Source organism: Hyperolius riggenbachi, chromosome 5 (genome assembly GCF_040937935.1).
Source record: "Hyperolius riggenbachi isolate aHypRig1 chromosome 5, aHypRig1.pri, whole genome shotgun sequence".
Taxonomy (NCBI): Eukaryota; Metazoa; Chordata; class Amphibia; order Anura; family Hyperoliidae; genus Hyperolius; species Hyperolius riggenbachi.
The window spans coordinates 40,549,679-40,565,188 of record NC_090650.1 but is presented as its reverse complement, the minus strand read 5'-3'; the positions used below and the strand labels follow the sequence as shown (position 1 = coordinate 40,565,188).

Genomic DNA, 15,510 nt, shown 5'->3' with positions numbered 1-15,510 from the left:
CCAAAGCTTTTAGGCGTGCTAATTGCTAACTGAGTTAGCACCCTTTTTGTGAATCAAGCCCAGTGTAGGCTATCATACTACAAGGAATTGGGAAAATTGGCCAGTCATCTGCAGATAAAAATTGGATGTGTGTATGGACCTTGTGAGGTTCTATATTTTTAAAAACAGGGCGAGGAATAATGGTGGACAACTGCCTTCTGCCTGCCCATAGAATGGCTAGCTATAACCTATAAAGTATAGTACTAAGTTCATATGGCTTTCTTAGGTTGCATACACACATTCAATTTTATTGGACAATTTTATTTGGCCAACAGACTTTGAATACTATAAACAGATTGTGTAGTTAAGCATATTACATAGAAGTGGTAAAATTGGACAATGAAAATTGGATGTGTGCACACACCCAAAAGCTACTTACACACTTAAGATATCTATCATTCGGCATGACAGATAATTAGCAGATGAACGACCGTTCGTCGTCTGGAACACCGATCTGCTAATTGAACAAGCTCATACAATATATACGGACTGGCTATATGTTCAAACGACCGATCAGCTATAAATATTGCGCACGCATATAGAAGTGACATCAGAGTTTGCTGGGTGACGATTCTGCGTATGCACGTAAGGATTGTTATCCAATGATATCCATACACATTTTTAGAAATACACGATCATCGTTCAGACAGATCCGCATTTTCCACCGATGTCAGCCGTTCATCGTAAATTTTAATGATCGTTTGTGAACGTTTTATGCAAGATTATCTGACGAGCGATCGTTTCGGAGCCGTTTCAAACGTCTGTAGTCTAAAGTGTGTACGTAGCTTAAGTGATCAAGAAATATCCACTGTATATATTGCTTTTTATACAATAATGGTGATTATCTATAACTGAATCCAGCAGGCTTCCCCAGTGTAAGCTCCTAGATACCTCAACAGTCCATGTTTATAAATTAATATATAGTAACAGTCTTTGCTTTGAAAAAAAATGTGGCTCAATGTGGAGACCCTGGCAGTGCTATCCAGGGGGACATGATATAACTAATGCAGATGTCATTGTAAAATGTACTGATGTAGGTACTATGTGCCAATAGTCTTCATTATTAGGGATCACTGAAAGGGTCAATCTAGACCAAATGCAGGAAAAGAAAGGGGGGGGGGGGGGGTGTAGGGGGCTAGAAGTGTCTTTGGGTCTTTCTTGTTAACTTTGTTTTAAAAAAAATTAAAATACTAAAAACATGGCAGCGATAGTGCCGCCTTTTTCAGCATTGCCCTGCCATTCTCACCACTGCTATTTTCTGGAGGTGTGTACAGCTTACTAACCCTGCCACCACACAGTCTCTGTTGAGAACAATATAGGAGGTCCGCACAATGCCAAAATAACTATTTATTATTGGACGCATCCAATCACAGGAGCATACTAACACATGGTTTAAAAAAACCCCACTGTATTGTGTTTATTAAAGTAATATATATCTAAGACTTTGCCTTACAATCATTTTTTTAACTGTTCAAGTGTAAAAAAAACAAGCAAAAACATTTCACACTGTACATTTTTACACTGGTTATTTTTTGCCTTTTCCAGTCAACAGAGGAAGAGGCTGCTATATTAATTGTGCTGCTGATAAGATATAATTATGCTGCACAGGGGAAGGAGCCTAAAGGCGCGTACACACACCGTACTTCAAACGCCTGGTCCGTCAGACCCTCCCGCGGGGCGGGTGTTCTGACGACAGTTGCACGTGAGTACAGTCTGTTGGCAGGCTGATAAGGCTGGTTTTGACCGATCCGCTGAGCAGATCGGTCTAAACCAGCCTTAGCAGCCTGCCGACAGCCTGTACACGCAGGCAAACTGTCGTCAGAACGGCTGACCCGCGGGAGGGCATTTGAAGGAATCAGGCGTGTGTATGGACCTTCAAGCAGGGCTACATTGATAAAATCATTCCAGGAGTCAGCAGGAAGGCCCCTGCTTTGTAGTCTAATGCTGGGAATACACTCGTCGATTCTGAGCTGATAAGCTGGTTAGATAGATCATGTCCGATAACCATTCAATTGTTTTGCCGCTCATTTTGTCATTGAAGTGAATAGAAAAAAAAAGATAAGAAAAACGAGCGGAAGATAAGAGAATCGAGCGGGCAAAACGATCGGGCGCAGAATCGAGAGCCAGAATCGACCCGCGCCACCATAAAGGAGAACTGTAGCGAGAGGTATGTGGAGGCTGCCATATTTATTTCCTTTTTAACAATACCAGTTGCCTGGCAGCCCTGCTGATCTATTTGGCTGCAGTGGAGACTGAATAACGCCAGAAACAAGAGGTGCCAAGCAACTACCTGACTCCGTGCTGTGTATTGCTCCTGTTATTGCCTGAAGACGCGGGTCCTTGCCCGCGAAACGCGTTGCGACTTTCATTGGGAGTATATAAATAAATTGTGTATGAAGTGAATTCTGACAGTACATGTGTCTGTTTGGGGTTGGCTGGTCCACCACCCCAGCCCGAACATTTTTAAACCTTTTAGTGACTTTTATTCTACCGGCGCCTCTGTACATCTCTGCGCATCTAGAAGTCCACCCTTGGTGGAAGGGTGACATACCCTACATTTTCCTCCTATCCACAGAGAGCGACGTCTTAATCCTAAGTGGGGACAGGCTTGTTCTCCCCACCTGCCTTAACAGTGGTTACCTTGGAGGTAACCCGGGTTTGTGAGTATAATACTTACATTTCATATTTCATCCTCTCCCTTTCTAATATATACTACACTATATTGGGCTCTCGGTCTTCTACCCTTATAACGCCAGAAACGAGCATGCAGCTAATCTTGACAGATCTGAAACTAATTTCCGAAACACCTGATCTGCTGCATGCTTGTTCAGGGTCTATGGCTAAAAGTATTAGAGGCAGAGGATCAGCAGGATAGCCAGGCAACTGGTATTGCTTAAAAGAAAATAAATATGGCAGCCTCCACATACTGTACATCTTACAGTATGTGGAGGCTGCCATATTTATTTATTAAACATCACCTATACTGTATGCTCCTTCCTCCTTGCAGTGACTGAAATTATATCTCATCAGCAAGAACAATTAAGATAACAGTCTCTTTGGTAAAGGCAAAGAATAAGCAAAGTAAAATGAACAGTGTAAAACGTTTTTACAGGGCCCATTCACACCTAAAAGAGGTAAAACGGTAGCGCTTAGCGCCATGGGCATATCTGGGTAATATAGAGCCTATGGCAATTGGCAAACACAAAATTTTGCTCCCCCCCCCAATCAAAGCCCCCTCTCCTTCTGAAAACAGCATCCTTTCTCGCATGCATGTGTTATGGTTGCCTGTGTTTTTTCGCTGGGGATGTTGCTGAAGTTACTTTTTTGGAACTATGACTTCTTATTCCCTCTCGGTCCTCTTTTCTAACACTAAGCCAAGTGCACCCTACATATGTAAGTTAAGTAGCCATGTTCTCCAGATAAGAGAATTAATGAGTGATGGGAAGGCATGGGGCGGGCATGACGGTGTAGCACAGGGGCAGGCAATTGCGCCCTTGGTGCTGTGGCGCCCATGGCATGAGCCATGCCTGCACCCCTCTAGATCTGCCTCTGCTTAGCGCTACCGTTTTGTGCAGGTGATTTTACCTCGATTAGCATGGTAAAAATCCCTGTACACTCTCGTGAGCGATCGCAATCAGCACTTTTATGAGCACTGTACTGCGATCACTCCAGAATCGCAACTGCCACGCAACACGTTTTGCGATTGCCGTTGATCACAAAACGCACATGATCATCGCAAACGAGGCAGTGAGATCACTGCCATAGGGTTAACATTGCGCTAGTGCTTTAAAAGCAGTATCGCTTCAGCGATTAACAGAAATCATCCGCTAATCACCCTAGTGTGAATGGAGCCTCACAATTGAATCATTACAAAAACAAATTGATTGTAAGGCAGGGTCTTATAGATATTATTACTTTATTTACACAATACAATTGTTTTTTTTTAGATTTTAATTCTTTTTAATTTTTTTAATACCACGTTAAGGGTATTCAAGCGATTAGTGTCGAGTTTATGAAACGCCAACCAGAGTGATCGCCGCCTTTACTCAACACCAAATAAGGTGCGTCACTTTCACTGAGCTGAACACCATGGGGAACTATGGAGGACAGTGGTGTTTGTTTCGACCAACCTGTTCGCCATTTTGCCGCAGGTCACCACTGTAAAACGTAGCGGTATACATCCAAGTCCATGGGTTGGGTAATGCTATTTTTGCGGCAGGATGTAAAGGCCCCAAGTAGTGATCAGTTACCCCATTCCAGGCAGTGAAACTTCTGGGTTTAACTTCCGTGGCGTTATGATTATTTCCAGATTTAGGGTCTAAAAGCCATCCAATTTTTTTTACAAGTTTTTAGATCCTAAAAACAAGAAAAAAAAACATACCACAGAGAGATCTGCAGCAGCTCCTGCATATAACTCACTCGGGCACAGGATTACCGCTCTGAGCTGCAGATTTCCATCCTGAGCCTGACTCGGGATTACCGCTAATATATATATATTTGTTTCCAACATAGTACATGTGCAGTGTCTCCCTTCCCCTTATCATTTAGAGTCTATAGGTCTGATTTCCTGAACGTCTCCAGAGCCGCAGGAAGTGATCTCACAAACCAGGAGCAGTATTTTCTGTCTGCTTTTTGGCGGTAAAAAAAGTGTAATGTTTTTTCTGGGTCATATCAAGTCATAGCAAAGATCAGGGACAGATTTCTGGAAAGGCCACAGAGGCTCGGGCCTTGGACGGCCGGCACACAGCTTGCCAAGATGTCAGACCGTACTGTCTATTATGGCTGCTTCAAATACTGTGCCACTGCCAACAGCAGTCAGTCTATACACATAGAGAAATCATAGTGCGGGCACCGGTATTCCTCCTGCCATAAAAAAAACCCTTTATTGGAACAGAGGGAGAAAGCCAGAAGAGGCCCTCGGTGGCCTCCCTGCACCCTTCGCGATGCCTCTGAGGATGCGAATTTGTTCGTGAAACAGCTGTCAGGTAGGGGGGAGCGCTTCCCATCGGGGGCCTCCTCTGGCTTTCTCCATCTGTGCCGATAAAGGTTTTTTTATGGCAAAGGTAATACCGGTGCCCGTACTATGATTTCTCTAGGTGTATAGACATGAAAAGATGATGCCCAAAGGAGCTCTAAAGCAAAGAAAGAGGCAGCAGCTCTAGGAATGTTATACACAGAATGGGGGCTACATGTGGAATGGGAGGGGTGTTGCTGGACGGGGAGCCCCAACATACTCGGCCTAGGGGTGGAAAAACTATAAATCCGGCCTTGACTGAGATTGCTGAAAGGTTAGTGAAACAGCGACCATGCTGAAGTGGTCCCAATCCCACAGCACTGGCTAGAACTGTACGTCAACAGTCTAGGTCATCCTGGAGTTTTCACACAACTTCTCAGGCAGAGACACAGCTACCGGTGTCCCAGTGTTGAGGAACAAAGAATTACTCTTCTTCCCTCTGCTTCATGCTCTGCGCCCCCCTACCCCAGAGCAAGTGTTGTAGTCACACTTGTAATAAATGAGGGGGAGTCATGGGCAAATCATTAAAATATAACGTGAGTTAAAAATTGCCCAGCTATTTCCTCAATGCAATTTTATGGGTCTATTAGGGCACAGTGCAAAGTGCTAATTGAAAAGAGAATATTGACTAAAGGCAGCATGGCTGGGGGAAAATAGGTTCAGGCATGAGGGGTTGGTTAGGGATTGGTTGGGAGGGATTGGTTAGGGCTAGGCATCGGTTGGGGGGGATCAGTTAGGTATTGCTTGGGGGGAGGTCAGTTATGGTTAGGCATAGATTGGGGGGGCAGTTAGGGTTAGGCATCAGTAGGACAGGTAGTTAGGGTTAGGCATCGGTTGGGGGGGGGGGTCATCAGTTAGGGTTAGGCATCAGTTAGGGTCGAGTCGGTTACTGTTAGGCATCAGTTGGAGAGGTCAGTTAGGGTTAGGCATCAGTTGGACAGGTAGTTAGGGTTAGGCATTGGGGATATTGGTTAGGGTTATACATTGGTGGGGGGGGGGGGTAGTGTCACTTAGGGTTAGGGATCGGCTGGGGGGGTCATCAGTTAGGGTTAGGCATCAGTTAAGGTTGGGGTCGGTTACTGTTAGGCATCAGTTGGAGAGGTCAGTTAGGGTTAGGCATCAATTGGACAGGTAGTTAGGGTTAGGCATTGGGGCGATTGGTTAGGGTTATACATTTGTGGGGGGGGGGGGGGGGGGGGGGAGTGTCACTTAGGGCTAGGGAGCGGCTGGGGGGGTCATCAGTTAGGGTTAGGCATTAGTTAAGGTTGGGGTCGGTTACTGTTAGGCATCAGTTGGAGAGGTCAGTTAGGGTTAGGCATCAGTTGGACAGGTAGTTAGGGTTAGGCATTGGGGGGATTGGTTAAGGTCATACATTTGTGGGGGGAGTGTCACTTAGGGTTAGGGATCGGCTGGGGGGGTCATCAGTTAGGGTTAGGCATCAGTTAAGGTTGGGGTCGGTTACTGTTAGGCATCAGTTGGAGAGGTGGGTTAGGCATCAGTTGGACAGGTAGTTAGGGTTAGGCATTGGGGGGATTGGTTAAGGTCATACATTGGTGGTGGTGGTGGGGGGGGGGGGGAGTGTCACTTAGAGTTAGGCATCAGCGGGGGGGGGGGGTCATCAGTTAGGGTTAGGCATCAGTTAGGGTCGGTTACATACGGGGAGGGTTCGAGTGAGAATTTGGTCAGGTTAGGCCATTAGTAAAATGACTGATATTTTACTGGTAAAATCTGCGCCCTTTTTTAATGTGAGGGAGCATGTTGGCGCCACTATTTGTATGACTCCCGGCAGATGTGGGGATCGCTGTGGGGGAAAGGGGATTTGACTGCTTAGGGAGTCAAATCATAGTTTTACAGGAGATTTTACTGGGAGGTACGTCACAATCAGCATTACTACTTTACTAACCACTCAGTAGAGTTGCCGGCGTGTAGCAGAACTCATGGAGTAGCATGTGACCATTTTGATCAGGTGACAGATTTTTAAGGCTCTGATTTGCTGGTTATGACAATCATGCTGTCAAGCAGGAACGTGATCACAGCAAATCCAAGCCTCTATAATCACATGATCAAACGGATCACATGCTCGCTACACAGGAGCAACACCCCCCTTACAGCAAACAGCACTATAATCTGATATGACCCACTGAACAGCACACCTTTTCAAAAAACTATGCACCCTGGTTTTATCAGATCGCTGGATCCCGGAGAACGCAAGTAAATCAGACCCAACCCAGGCTGCCACTTTGGGGATGTTTTTCTCCTTTTAAAAGCTTACAGGCCGACACTAACCGATATATACATAAGCACATGAGTGGGTATATATATCTACTTATACATGGCCTGCCTGTATATATACCTTGCTATGTATATATCTCAAGCTCCGCCATAGCACTTGATGGCGACATCAAGCGTCACATTATAGAATACCTAATGTACGGTCCGTCTGTGTTTTTATTCACATCTTCTACCCATATAGCTACATAATGCTGTCTTTTGTGGGAAGTGTTAAAATACCTGCGGAAAGCAACAGAAGGGGAACAGAAGAAGAGAGAGAAAGCAGGGTATACAGTCTGATAGTACAACACAGGCTCGGATCAGAGAGAAGACAAGAGAGGGGAACAGAACACAAGTACACAGTAAAAGTAGAAACATGCAGGCAAAGCAAAGCATCCAGGAGATACAACAGCTTGGATAATGCGCAGTGTAGAGATAGCAGGAGACAGGGCCGCTCCACTCAGATGCAGATGTCTCTTGCTTCCAGGCAGGGCCGGATCTTGTTTCCATAAGGCACCGTAGGCACATGCCTACGGGCGCCTTATGCGGGAGAAGCAGCCCCTCTCCTCAGATCACTGACCTCAGGAGCTTACAGTCTAATCCTTGCCTCATACTACTAGCCTCAGACACACCCTAATCCCGGTCTCTTGTCACGAAGGATGATATGAGACAGTGATGAGAGTCATTCTAAGGACAGTTGGAGATATAAGGAAGGGATTAGAGTTCAGAATATTTTTACTTGTGGGGGGTGTGGCCTGTGTTGAGGGGCGGGGTATAGGGCACCAGAACACCTGTGCCTATGGGCCTCTCAGTCGTAAATCCGGCCCTACTTTCAGGCAAGTCGCCTCTGGAAAACAGTACAAGTTCTCCCTTGACAACCACCCACCGGTCTATTATTAGATTAGATATCTCTTTGCCTTACACAGATTTTAGGAATAAACTACAGAACTTATGATATAATGAATTGAATGTGTAGTACGGATAAAGAATAGAACATTAGTAGCAAAGAAAAGAGTCTAATTTTTTTATTTTCAGTTATATAGCTTTTTTTTTTACAACATTGCATCATTCTGTCATATTTGCAGTTTACAAACCACATTCCATATTTTAAAGTAAACCAGAGACTAATACATTGAATCGATACTTACCTGCCGCTTCCTCCAACCCCATAAGCATGTCTGAGTCCCACGCCGCCCTCCCGTGGTCAGACGTTCAGCCGCGGTAACAGGTTCAGTCGTGTCAGTCCGGGTCTACTGCGCATTTGCGACAGATCCGTGCAAGCACAGAAGACCCAAACTGGACCCGACTGAGCCTGTTACCGGGGCTGATCGCGGCTGAATGGCAGACTGCAGGAGGACGGCGTGTGACTCAGACATGTTTATGGGGCTGGAGGAAGCCCCGGGTATGTATTGATTCAATGTATTAGTTAGTCTATGGTTTACTTTAAGCTATAAAACAGAGCAGAGCGAATGACCCTTTGAACTTTCCTGCAGTAAAACCTTATCTCAAGCTGTCTCTCTCACTGTTTCTTGGCTGTTTAAATGCTTCAGAAAACAGGACTGTATTCCACCCAAGTTGGATCGAATAGCTCAGAGAAGCTCTTTTGCATAGATAACAACTGAGGTTTCTTAACTCTTCCAGTACTGGAAAACAATATGAGACTCTTTTCTCTGCTACTAATGCTCTATTTTTTAGCTGTACTACACATACAATTTATTATCTCATAGGTTTATTTTAGCGTCAGGTTTTCTTTAAGGAATGACTGCTGGCAAGAGACAACTTGCACCGGTTTTCAGAGAGAAATGAGAAAGAAGTAAACACTCTGCAGCTGACTGAAGAGACAAAATAAAGGCAGTACTCTCAGTTATGTGTTTAAGAGAACCAGTCACAAACTGGGCTTTTGGAAAAAAAACATGAAAAGTAAATGTTAGTTTATCATAATTGTATGCAGTTATACTCAATGTATAATATTTTTATGGGACCTTTGACTTGACCTGTTAAGGAATAGTCTAGAATTGTATTCGCTCTGTTAATTACGACAGATGCTGCCCTGTAAACAGTCCACATCATACATTGTATTGGCTAATTTAAAAAAAAAAGTTGTAAAGATCAGAATGTCCAGTGTTAGTAACTGCTGGTTAATTTCAGAGGATCAATGTTTTGGGAAAATGCAGGACACCTTCATCAAGACAATAAATCATTACCGTATATCCATCAAACAGACCAAGTGGTGAAGTACAGTGGTGTGCTAATTTGCCACTTGGTGTGTTTGGAAAAACAAACAGAAATAACAGATCATCATAATTTTTTACATTCTTCTTCTTAAAGGAGAACAAAGACCGAGAAACAAAATAAAATCAGGCTACAGGATTGCTATGAAGGGTAAAAACATTTGTAAATCTTTCCATAGTCAGTTGGTCGATTTGCATAGTAATAATGGACAATGCGATAGGGAAAATGGCCGTCCTTGACAAAGGTCTCTAATGAATCACTGTAATGCTGTAGCACTGTTCTACTCTGCCTGCAGTATAAGTAGTTGTTACCATCTCACTGGCTCCCTCTCCCAGTAATGTTTAATATTTTGTCTTAGGATGCATACACATATCCAATTTTGATTGGCCAATGTTACCACTTCCATGTAGTATATACTATGAACAGATGTTTACTTACAAACTACATGAAGGTGCAAAAATTGGCCAATCAAAATTGAATGCGTGTACGCACCCAAAGACGGAGATGTGTTTAATCTAAACTGTTTACAGCTTCACCTCCTGTTAGCACATTAAAGAGGAACTTTAATGCAAGATTGAACTTGATACCAATCAGTATGGCCCCTTTACCAAGATAAATCTTTGCCTTTTCTCTAATCATTTATCAGTAATCCAAGTACGGCTAGCACACCAATATAAATATTCCAGGAGGTTTATTCCTTATTGCATGTGCAACATATGACAATTGTTTCGGGGCCTCGGAGGGTCCCCTTCATCAGATACAGTGCAGACATACCAGTGCAGACATACTGTATGTCTGCACTGTATCTGATGAAGGGGACCCTCCGAGGCCCCGAAACAATTGTCATATGTTGCACATGCAATAAGGAATAAACCTCCTGCAATATTTATATTGGTGTGCTAGCCGTACTTGGATTACGTATACGGACTGATGTTGCTTTTGCATCGAGGCTAAGCACCCAAATCTCTCACGGTAAGGTGTGCCTCTCCACTACCTGATAATCATTTATCAGGGATGCCTTGGAGGCTGATAATGAGTTGAAGCCCCTCCCACAGTGTGCTGGCTAACTGTGGTAATGACCATTTCCTGGCTTTTTTAGCCATGGCTATGAAACTTTCCTGTCTGAGAACCGCAAAGAATTGTAGGGGTTGAAATGCTGTTGCCAAGCAAGCAGTACCTCGTTCTGCATATAAAAAACCTTTCAGCAAATCACATTGTTAGTGGGCGTGTTTATAGGTAACAGCATTTTTTTTCATGCCTGCTAGCACTAAAGATGCTGTCATACAGGCTCACGGAGGACCAAACCACGTAAACAAAATACAGGGTCAGTATCAAGCATTTCTTGATCTCCCTTCTATTTTTTTACATTTCTCACTTTGCTATATCTTGATTTACTTTTTCCCCTACTACTATCTTTTGGTAAAGTCGCTCTTTAAATACTCATAAATAATATTTTGTCCAACCAAACACACACAAAAAATAGTGCTAGATAGAAAAAAATAAAATAAATTCTACAATGTTTCTGAATAGTAACTTGCCACAGTGTCGCTGATGAGCCTTTCACCGCAGATTAGAGTGATATAAAATCACTCTGCACATGATGTCAGTGATCGGGACCCGCTGGTGTGAACGGCATGCACTCGCATCGATGACAGATGACACAAAGTGAATGCTTGTCTTAAAGGATACGTGAACTGACATGTGACATGATGAGATAGACATGTGTATGTACAGTGCCAAGCACACAAATAACTATGCTGTGTTCCTTTTTTTTTTTTTTCTCTGCCTGAAAGAGTTAAATATCAGGTACAGTGGTGTGAAAAACGATTTGCCCCCTACCTGATTTCTTATTCTTTTGCATGTTTGTCACACTTAAATGTTTCTGCTCATCAAAAACCGTTAACTATTAGTCAAAGATCACATAATTGAACACAAAATGCAGTTTTAAATGACGGTTTTTATTATTTAGTGAGGGAAAAAAAACTCCAAATCTATATGGCCCTGTGTGAAACTGATTGCCCCCCTTGTTAAAAAATAACTGTGGTTTATCACACCTGAGTTCAATTTCTGTAGTCACCCCTAGGCCTGATTACTGCCATACCTGTTTCAATCAAGAAATCACTTAAAGGGATACTGTAGGGGGGTCGGGGGAAAATGAGCTGAACTTACCCGGGGCTTCTAATGGTGCCCCGCAGACATCCTGTGCCCGTGCAGCCACTCCCCAATGCTCCGGCCCCGCCTCCGGTTCACTTCTGGAATTTCTGACTTTAAAGTCAGAAAACCACTGCGCCTGCGTTGCCGTGTCCTCGCTCCCGCTGATGTCACCAGGAGTGTACTGCGCAGACACAGACCATACTGAGCCTGCGCTGTGCGCTCTTGATGACATCAGCGGGATCGAGTACACGGCAACGCAGGCGCAGTGGTTTTCTGACTTTAAAGTCAGAAATTCCAGAAGTGAACCGGAGGCGGGGCTGGAGCATCGGTGAGCGGCTGCGCGGGCACAGGATGTCTGCGGGGGACCATTAGAAGCCCCGGGTAAGTTCAGCTCATTTTCCTCCGACCCCCCTACAGTATCCCTTTAAAGAGACACTGAAGCGAGACTAAATCTCGCTTCAGCTCTCATATATAGCAGGGGCATGTGTGCCCCTGCTAAAATGCCGCTATCCCGCGGCTGCACGAGGGTCCCTTCACCCCCAACCCACCCCCCGCTAACCTTGGTCGCAAGTTGGTCGTAGATTTCTTTCTTCCTGGAGGCAGGGCTAACGGCTGCAGCCCTGCCTCCAGTCGCATCTATCAGACGCGCATCGCCGCCTCTCCCCCGCCGCTCTCAGTGAAGGAAGACTGAGAGGGGCGGGGGAGAGGCGGAGATACGTGCTGACAGACGCGCGTGGGGCAGGGCTGCGGCGGTTAGCCCTGCCCCAATGCGGAAGCGCTCCCCCGCATTACGGAGGGGATTTGGGGGGACAGGGACCCCCATTAAGCCGCGGGATAGCGGCGTTTTAGCAGGGGCACACGTGCCCCTGCTATATATGAGGTCTGAAGCGAGATCTATTCTCGCTTCAGACTCTCTTTAAATAGGAGCTATCTGACACAGAGAAGTAGACCAAAAACACCTCAAAAGCTAGACATCTTGCCAAGATCCAAAGAAATTCAGGAACCAATGAGAACAAATGTAATTGAGATCTATCAGTCTGGTAAAGGTTATAAAGCCATTTCTAAAGCTTTAGGACTCCAGTGAACCACAGTGAGAGCCATTATCCACAAATGGCAAAAACATCGAACAGTGATGAACCTTCCCAGGAGTGGCCGGCCAACCAAAATTACCCCAAGAGCGCAGAGAAAGCTCATCCGAGAGGCCACAAAAGACCCCAGGACAGCATCTAAAGAACTGCAGGCCTCACTTGCCTCAATTAAGGTCAGTGTTCACGACTCCACCATAAGAAAGAGACTGGGCAAAAACGGCCTGCATGGCAGATATCCAAGGCACAAACCACTTTTAAGCAAAAAGAACATTAAGGCTCGTCTCAATTTTGCTAAAAAAAACATCTCAATGATTGCCAAGACTTTTGGGAAAATACCTTGTGGACCGGCGAGACAAAAATTGAATTTTTTGGAAGGTGCGTGTCCCGTTACATCTGGCGTAGAAGTAACACAGCATTTCAGCAAAAGAACATCATACCAACAGTAAAATATGGTGGTGGTAGTGTGATGGTCTGGGGTTGTTTTGCTGCTTCAGGACCTAGAAGGCTTGCTGTGATAGATGGAACCATGAATTCTACTGTCTACCAAAAAATCCTGAAGGAGAATGTCCGGCCATCTGTTCGTCAACTCAAGCTGAAGCGATCTTGGGTGCTGCAGCAGGACAATGACCCAAAACACACGAGCAAATCCACCTCTGAATGGCTGAAGAAAAACAAAATGAAGACTTTGGAGTGGCCTAGTCAAAGTCCTGACCTGAATCCTATTGAGATGTTGTGGCATGACCTTAAAAAGGCGGTTCATGCTAGAAATCCCTCAAATAAAGCTGAATTACAACAATTCTGCAAAGATGAGTGGGCCAAAATTCCTCCAGAGCGCTGTAAAAGACTCGTTGCAAGTTATCGCAAACGCTTGATTGCAGTTATTGCTGCTAAGGGTGGCCCAACCAGGTATTAGGTTCAGGGGGCAATTTCTTTTTCACACAGGGCCATGTAGGTTTTGAGAGTTTTTTTCTCACTAAATAATAAAAACCATCATTTAAAACTGCATTTTGTGTTCAATTATGTTATCTTTGACTAATAGTTAATGGTTTTTGATGAGCAGAAACATTTAAGTGTGACAAACATGCAAAAGAATAAGAAATCAGGAAGGGGGCAAATAGATTTTCACACCACTGTATGTAAGTGGCTGACTCAGTCCTGACTCAGACAGGAAGTGACTACAGTGTGACCCTCACTGATAAGAAATTTCCCTTTTTATCTCTTTCAAAAGTCATTTTCTGCTAGGAAAGTGTTTTATAGTTGGGATTTCTTATCAGTGAGGGTCACATTGTAGTCACTTCTGAGTCAGGACTGAGTCAGCCACTTACATACCTGATATTTAACGCTTTCAGGCAGAGAAAGAAAAAAAGGAACACAGCATAGTTATTTGTGGGCACTGTACATACACATGTCTACCTCATCATGTCACATGTCAATTCGGGTATCCTTTAAGCTGTGTGTGCACAAAGCAAGCTTCGGGTAAAACGACATTTAGGCATCCTGCGGCACTAGCGGATGTACGACTACAAGTCCCAGCAGAACGCCTACTAGGATAGTTGGAACATGCGGTCGCACAGCCGTCAGTAAGTCCCGGATGGCCTAAGTCCTGCACAGAGCCTAGTCTGCTGGGTGTAACATGGCATGGAGGGCTTGAACGGGAAGCTCTTACTCTGTAGAATTGGACCGGGGTCTGAAGCGCTTTCCTCTGAGCTTCTTCTTGCTGCTGCTTATGTTTCCTGGAAAACATGACAAAATTCAACACAAAATAAGTGAAAAAAGTATACAGCTTACTTAAGCAAAAGAAAACACAACAGTGCAATCAAAGTCACCCTGAAATGGCGATGGTGGCATGATTTATACTTACCTGGGGCTTCCTCCAGTCCCTTGAGGTCCGGATGGTCTCTTGCTGTCCTCTGTGGTGGCTTCATTCAATTGTAAAAACTCCCAGTATTCTGGCCAGCTGCACTCTTCTGCGCATGCTCTGTCCTGGTTTCTAATAGCTGTAGGAGCTGCCATTTCCCTCTGTCCTTATTTATCCAGGGGAAGGCGTGAAGGTAATCAAGTGTGAGATCTCTAAACTGTTTGAAGCACATAAACCTACCCCCCTCTCCCCCTGAGGCTGATGAAAGCTTTTGTTTGCTCATTGCTACTGCTAATTACAGCACTCCTTATCTGCCTGATATTTCTGGGGACTGCAGTCATTGAAAGTAGGATAATAAAAGCCTATAACAAAAATTTAAATGTAAAAAGAAGTGAATAGAATTTATTTTTTTTAGTAATGAGCCACAATGTTACCAAACATTTGTAATCAGGGCCAGATTTACCATAAGGCACTGTAGGCACGTGCCTACAGGTGCCTCTTGATGGAAAGGCAGCTCATTTCCCTCCCCGAGCGCTTTCCTCCCTCCTCCCCGTGCAGAGTGCTGATGAGAGTGTAAATGAGAGGTTACTCATCACCCTGCTCTCCGCATTCCACTGACAAGATCTCCCTTCAGTCAGGGGCAACAGTAACTACCATATACTGATTTTCTTCTAGCTACCTAATATTTGGGGGCACATCTAGCTACTTAATATTATTGAGGGTATTTCTGGCTACCTAATGACAAGAGGCACCTGTAGCTATCTATGACGGACAGGGGAAGTAAGGGATGAATGACAGCTGGGCCAGCCAGCACACTTGCGGTGGGGTTCGGCGGGAGTTTGTAGGTTTGTGGA

The 15,510-nt window shown here is 44.6% G+C and overlaps 1 protein-coding gene across 3 annotated transcripts in view; it reads right to left on the bottom strand.

Moving 5' to 3' along the window:
* ADAM22 (ADAM metallopeptidase domain 22) overlaps window positions 1-15,510 on the bottom strand; it is a 378,095-nt gene that overhangs the window by 39,059 nt on the left and 323,526 nt on the right. For 2 of the 3 annotated variants that reach the window (XM_068235532.1, XM_068235533.1), the window contains one exon: window positions 14,461-14,531. In XM_068235532.1, the coding sequence (XP_068091633.1) occupies window positions 14,461-14,531 (71 nt within the window). Of the gene's footprint in view, window positions 1-14,460; window positions 14,532-15,510 lie in introns of those variants that run through there. The other variant, XM_068235530.1, reaches the window with a different exon arrangement.